Source organism: Centroberyx gerrardi, chromosome 19, assembly GCF_048128805.1.
Source record: "Centroberyx gerrardi isolate f3 chromosome 19, fCenGer3.hap1.cur.20231027, whole genome shotgun sequence".
Lineage (NCBI taxonomy): Eukaryota > Metazoa > Chordata > Actinopteri > Beryciformes > Berycidae > Centroberyx > Centroberyx gerrardi.
In genome coordinates this window covers 20,945,000-20,952,109 of record NC_136015.1, presented here as the reverse complement: position 1 = coordinate 20,952,109, position 7,110 = coordinate 20,945,000, and the positions used below count along the sequence as shown (strand labels likewise).

At 40.9% G+C, this 7,110-nt stretch overlaps 2 protein-coding genes across 2 annotated transcripts in view; one reads left to right on the top strand and one right to left on the bottom strand.

Moving 5' to 3' along the window:
* Window positions 1-1,995, bottom strand: part of LOC139908389 (sialin) — a 12,520-nt gene extending 10,525 nt beyond the window's left edge. Inside the window, 3 exon segments of the mRNA XM_078290563.1 lie at window positions 1-191; window positions 1,304-1,457; window positions 1,883-1,995. The exon segment at window positions 1-191 is cut by the window's left edge and continues 30 nt beyond it. Coding sequence (XP_078146689.1) covers window positions 1-191; window positions 1,304-1,388 — 276 coding nt within the window. The 5' untranslated portion in view covers window positions 1,389-1,457; window positions 1,883-1,995.
* A 3,016-nt stretch (window positions 1,996-5,011) lies between these two features.
* mycbp (MYC binding protein) lies at window positions 5,012-7,034 on the top strand. The gene is made up of 5 exons (XM_071895069.2): window positions 5,012-5,141; window positions 5,436-5,508; window positions 5,645-5,693; window positions 6,527-6,656; window positions 6,785-7,034. The coding sequence occupies exons 1-5, from the start codon at window positions 5,127-5,129 to the stop codon at window positions 6,827-6,829; spliced, it is 312 nt and encodes a 103-aa protein (XP_071751170.1). The 5' UTR covers window positions 5,012-5,126; the 3' UTR covers window positions 6,830-7,034.
* Window positions 7,035-7,110: the final 76 nt, after the last annotated feature.

Sequence of the window (7,110 nt, the reverse complement as noted above, 5' to 3'; positions counted from 1 at the left end):
GTTGTCCTTCCCTGCGGGCGCGGGACACGCGGGGACGACAGAGCTGTTCAGCGCCGGCCTGGGGTCGGTGGTGTTCACCATGGCTACCATGGCAACGCTGAGGTTGACACGGAGACCGTAGACGACGGAGAAGCCGAGGAACATCAGGATGGCCAGGTTGAGCCGAGCCGAGCAGCACTGAGGAGGCACTGCTGATATGACGATGACAAGAGATTATAGATTATAGACATGAAGTCTGGACTAATCAGCATAAAGTTTTAAATCACTTCTTAAAATTCATTTTCATAGACTTGCTTTCATGTAACAGTCTTTTATTAATTCTCATTCATCTCCCTTTTTGTGTTTTGCTTTTATGCTTGCTTTGAACACATTACTTTTTAGTTTTTTCAGTTTTTCAGTTTCTATGTAGGCCCTTGCTTAACAACCCAGGGCATAATTACATCATATCCTCTTTATAGCTAAATGGCAGTACTGTAAGCTCATAAAATAGTAAAACAATTTCATAGCATTCAGCCAACAGCTTGGGACAGTTAGCTACAGTTACTTCATCTGCAGTAAAATTTGAATTTGGACTTAAAATTAAAAGATGAGTCTGGCAAAAGAGCAAACTTTGATTCTGGGTCTTTATTGGCCTCCATGTTATAGAACAGCTAAAGCAGCAGCTTTACCTCACTGTAGCTCCCACGTCTATATTTCAGTAACATGTGATTTCACAGATCCATCAGTTTAACTAGAGCCACCTGACACATCTAGGTCTTGCACAACAGATCATCTCTGGCCACTGAAGTGCTGATGAGCACATTGCCGCCATAACTAGAAAATGTTTGCTGAACAACCAGAAAGACAGTACAGTTTGCACAACTAATTCCTTAAAAAATAACTAGCATGACGCTGCACACCGGTCATGACTGCCAACACTGCTTGTAAATGTGTCACTACCTGAATACCTTTGCTTCAATACTGGACACTACTGTATTTATGTGTTTACGAATAGACTCACATTCAACCAGACACACATGGACAGAACAGATAAGTCAAAATGTGGCAAAACTGTAGTGTCATATGGACAGAAAGGCGTATGCAACGCTTATGAAAAAGGTTGGTTTGTTGTAAACTGGACTTCTCCGATTTACTTTTTTCAAGCACAATTAATATTTAATGTCACGTTGAAAGTAAAATTGTCTTTGCACCAGTGTTTTTTATTTGTAATGTGAAAACAAAAAAGAAATGAAACAGAAAGAATTTGGTTTGAGTTTTTCACCGACCAGTCTTTACCTGCTACAGCTAAAAAAAAAAAACACACCTGTTTCATTCTCGAGGAGGGGTTCGCTATCTTCCCTCTCGTCCGAAGGGGCCGAGTTGATGACGTAGCCATTTTGTGACGGCATGGCGGTCAGCTGACACAGGAAGGATTAGTCTGCAAAATGATGTCCCCGAGCCATGCTTGTCCAGGAAATCTGCGGGACAGATAAAGATGGCAACCAGTCAGAAAAACACAAACACACGCACAGATTAACACAAGCATGCACGCCCCATGCACACGCATGCACACACACACACACACACACACACACACACACACACACACACACACACACACATACACGCAATGATTCACACAAAGAGGATATGAGATAAACTGACAGTGAAGTCAATAAGCAAGACAAGTCAAGTGACATGACCATAGATCAGCAGAATTGGATAATCATTGAAAACTAGATAACTTGTGACTTTTCAAAACATTAAGACACAACACTATGAGGCCAAACATCAGCAGCTTGATAACACTGATACACACAAACAACATGAGGTGGCAGAAAAAATTTGTCAGGAAAAATTATTTCACAAGAAGTTGGACGAAACTGACCGGATCTGCACTTACATGATGTTATTGATGCTCAAAGCGGCGACACTGGAGAGCCGGGATGGAAGATGACGAAGACGATGATGACGAAGCTCGGAGTCAGCCTGGCTTGAGATGAGCCTCACTTAACTGGAACCTGTCAACAACAAGATAAAGATCTTCTGTAAACACGACACACAAATATTTCGCTGTTTTTGATTTTTTGAGATTATCTATTATTGTACAGTTCAAAGTAGAGAGAGACAGAAAAGATTGGGAGAGAGAGAGAGGGGGGGTGACATGTGACAAAGGTCCTGGGCCGGATTCGAAGCCAAAACCCAAAACTTAGACCACTGAGCAACCAAGATGCCCCATTTTTGAGTTTATACAAGTGCTTTTGAAAAAGTTTCATAAACCCAATAAATTTCCTCATCCCATATAGGAGCCTGCACTACAAAGGCAAACAGCAGTAAACACTTTTTGTATGTTGTAAAGGTCAAAGGCCACGACCAGAGTTTAGATCTAATATCAATAAAAATATACATAAAAATATAAATGCTATTAAATGACATACAGTCATACTTCTGTACCAGCAAGACTTTTGTCAGGCCAGGATGTAAACATTGTCATTTTTCAGACTTTCCCTTCTCACACAGTTACTGCTGTGTAGCTTTGTTATATTCACACAGCACATAAAGACAAGGATGGTACAAGGATCCTCCAGAGCAGCTGGTCTGAGGTTATCAGGCCCAGCGACACAGTCACATGAGCTGAATGACTCTCGAAGTATCATACCAATCTGACAGCTGTGGCTTAACTATTCAAAGCCTCTATCTGTAGGAACAATGTGTTGGTCTCATCTAGGTTAGTTTAACGTCCAGAAATGCTCCCTGCACTAAATTCAAAAGGTCTGACTGTGCAAGAGTGTGTGTGTGTGTGTGTGTGTGTGTGTGACTAAAAGCAAATCTGCTTACTGCTGTGAAACCTCTGAAGACCAGGGTTCAGCCGACCGGCGTGATGCCAGTACAGAAAAATGTGAGTGTGTGTCTGTATGTGACGTGTGTTTATATTGTTCGCTGATGGCAAGAGCTGTAAAAAGGAAGGATATCGAAATGACATAAAAAATATTAAAAAGGGAGAGTGCAAAGAATGATATCTGACTATGCAGGGGAAAGAAATTACAGAACTGTAAACAGTGTCTCATCATGTGAGTGTGTGTGTGTGTGTGTGTGTGTGTGTGCGGGTGTGAGAGTGTATCAGAGAAGGAGGCAAACTAGAAAAACTGGCTGAGAAGAAACCTTTAGAGTGTGAAGCTCTGAATGACGAACCAGTGACGGTCTCATCTAAGTCTGTCATGAGATATCTATGGATCAAACTGTATCTGTAAATAATTTGTAGTGTTTGTTTTAATCTGTACGGAGCACCAGATGGGTGGGGTTTACTGCACAAGAACAATTCAGACAGTGTCAAGTAAGTTGTCAATCACAGAAAAGTATGCTAATGTAGCTTTCAGCCACTTTCTAAATATTATGGCACTCAATATATTGCTTTGTGGCCCCCAACCAATTCATTTGATAACTTGGTACACCATAAAATAACCACTACGAGTATTTGCATGTATGTGACCCAAGTTTGACGTGTGTGTGTTTATGCTGAAGTGTGTGTGTTTATGCTGAAGTGTGTGTGTTTGCCAGTGAATCCCCTCATGTGATTCCTGACAAGCGTAGCCCGGTTCACTTCTCCTTTCTGTGACAATCCATACTTTATAACACATATTATGACACTGAACTGCAGCACTGTACTTAAAATCCAATCAAGCCAGTTAGATTGGTCACACGTGGGTCTTTCCACTGACAGAATTTCCCCATCTGCGTTCCCTAGCTCCTTACGTTTCCGTGAAAAATTCACACAGTGAACAAGTTGTGGAAACCTAGCAAAGCCTAAATAGTGCAAGATAGTTTTGTCTGAGCCTTACGGACCTCACTAGGTCAGGATGGATTTGATTATGTGGTTACTATTTGGAGGAACTGGTTTAATATGGCCTGTTACCACGGCAACCAACTCTCTGTTTAGGTGTGTCAAGGAAAATTAGTGAATTTTTTTCTTATTTCCTCTTATTTCTCCTTTTATTTCCCCTTTTACAGTGAGTGTAAAGTGAGTGTAACAGAGTTGCTCTTTGGATTCAGACCATGTAAGTGTAAATAATTATCTTTATCAGGTTTTTCCCCCCTCTTTCTCCTCTAAATAATGTAGCTAAACCATGGCAGTATGGACATTAAAGTAATATGTTCACTGGTGATTTCCATGGCTCTAACAGGATGATGGTGCTAAAACACATATTGTTATACTCAGATTATTACTATTATTACTAACGTTACATTTCATTGGATCAGTAAATTCAGGTCACACCAACAGTAGGCTAACGTTACCATATTCAAAAGTAGCCTAGCATAACCCAAATCCTCTATTCTCTGTGAATGTCCAACAGTCAATTAAATCCCTCACTGTCATTACAATATTGTAACAATATGAAAAGCAGATGTAACGTTACAACACAGGACAGTATAGGTTACCTAAAATGAAATAAACCACAGGTCAGTGGCTCTTAGAAAAGGGCTGTAACCTGACCTGTGGTATTATGTTATATACCTACAGTTTGTATTACGGTAAGTTAAGATATTTTAGATTTAACTGAAGCTTACATGTAAAGGTTTTTGAACCCCAGGCTCCCGGTTGAGGCAGCGGGTCGGTCGCACCGGTACTGAACGTAAAACAAAGCAGTCAAAGTCTCTCATATCAGCCGGCAAGAAAATAAAGAGCAGTGCTGCTGTTTTTTCACTGGGAGGAAAAACAGACGGTCACATGAGCAGTACATTTTTGAGATGACCGCAGATCTTTATAACACAACTCATTACAGACTAGGAAGTGAAGTCGTTGCACATGTTCTAGAAATCAGTACTGAGGATCTGGAGTTCCAGCACAAACCAGCGGAAGGCCCCTCCTCCCTCCCTGCCTTCTGAATGTACTAACATATACCGGTATAATTTTTTTTTTTTGCAAATGATTTAAAACGCACTCTTTTGTTACTTGTATGTTATCATCGGGGAGAAATGTATTTCCGCACATTTATGAGCGTTTTCGTGTGTTGTTATGGCAACGACTGTTGAGTGTAGCCCGAACCACTTACAAACAAACACAGCCCAGCTGCCGGCAGTGAGCGTTAATTAACGTTACTCATCATCACAACTTTTTAGCTAACTGTCAGCAATAAAGCGTCACACTCATGGCCCATTACAGAGTAAGTATTCGGTAACATAACTTTTTGTAGTTGAAATTCTTGTTTATAAGGCAAAGTTTCGTTGTTGTTATGCGTTGCAGCTAACGTTAGTCTTCCGCAGCCTCAGCTGTGCTAACTACACAGCAATGTGCGGGCTAGTCTCACTTCGCTGTGAACACACTACAGGTTGTTCTGTTCATTAAGGAACATATTGGAATACACACTGATAAACCGAAAGAATTACTGTGCTAATGGACAAAACCTGTCAGAAATACTTAACTTATATGAAATGTAGCCATTATCATTTGTTTTCAGGCCTCAGACTCGAAGCGAGAACAATTTCGAAGGTACCTAGAAAAATCTGGGGTCCTTTACAGTCTCACCAGTGGTAAGTTTATCAGAAATTCAAACAACAATTTAGCAATGTAAACTTGTTACTAATGCATGTTGTTTAATCCATCCATTTACTTTCCACCAATACCAATTTTGTGCTGCATCATCATCATTTCATTTGCCTTTTGCAGTGTTAGTGACACTTTACGAAGAGACAGACAAACCTAACAATGCCTTGGAGTATCCTTTTGTTGAGTGTATATGCAGCTTTACAAAGGTAAGTAGTTGCCAAAGTTGAGTTGTTTATTAGTAAAAGACTGATGTTAGTGTTTCTTAAGTGATGGTTCAGGACTCATATTCCCCCCCACAACAAAAGTAATGCTGTTTTTTTTTGAGAAATCATTTGTTCTAGTCTGTGTCCCAAAGTAAGGTATAATTTGTCATGTTTGTCACTGTGGCTTGCTGTGCAGTGACTACCAAACTATGGAGAAAGGCTGAACACACAATGATCATTAAAATATGTAGGTAGCAGTGCTATTTGGCTTGGTCAACTACATCTCACTGGACACACTCACAAAGTTATCATCCAGCCTTTAAATCGGTGTATCCTGGTGTTGGTAAACCAGAATCTCCTGTGTCTTACTTGGGACGTGGGGTTGTCACTGCACTGGACTCACAAAAGACTTGCATCAAAGTGTTGTTGTGTGTTGCTGTCATCCACGACACCTGGCATACCACGAATACATACAGTAAATTAGGCTGTAGTGTGTGTGTAGGGAGCTCGCTCTTCAACTGGAGGACGTGGGTTCAAGCCCCTGTATTGGCAAGCATCCCCCCTGCTGAAGTGTCCATGAGCTGAAGTGTCCATGAGCAAAACACTGAACCCCGACCAGCTCCAGAGCCATTATAGAGAAGGAGGAAGACAATAAAAATGTCATATAATCACAAATTTTTGCATGCATGGCCCCAGTGGGAACTGGACCACTGTTGGTGTGTAGTGTCAGGATCAAGCTACATTACGACCACAGATTACACTGAATGTTCAGAGAACACGTTGACCTTCACCGACACAGTTTCATAAAGCTCCACCTGGGCGCGGCCGGTCCGGAGCCGGCCGACACCGACGCTCTTCGCGTGGAACTGGCTGAGCTGCAGCAGAAGTGCACCCTGCTCCTGGAGGAGAACAAAGAGCTGAGGAATAGGGTGAGATGCTGCTAAAATATTTCTCCCTAAATTCACAAATGTGTAGAACTGCCTGCTTTTCTGTTGCAAATAAAATCTTAACCATACTTTTTTTTAAATATATATATATTTTTTTTTACATATTTCAGCTTTTGCAATATGAACCGTCGCCTGAGGAAGGAGCAGCGGAGTAGAGAAGAGGAATTTAATTGTTGCTTTCTCTCCCCCAAGCAAAAGAAAAAAGTTGTATAATGGCATTTCCTTTTAGAAATATGTAAATTTTTGTTACCCAATGATGGACGTACAGTGAATAGTAAAATCACTGTTGATTTTTGTTATGTAACAAGAAGCAACTTATTCTTTCTCAGTAATAAAAATGGTCTTGCACCATTCAGTATAATTTTGTTGATGTTCTAAATTGCTCCTCTGATCCCAGCCACAGATTTTGCTTAGCTACTCAGTCACTGATTTGAAA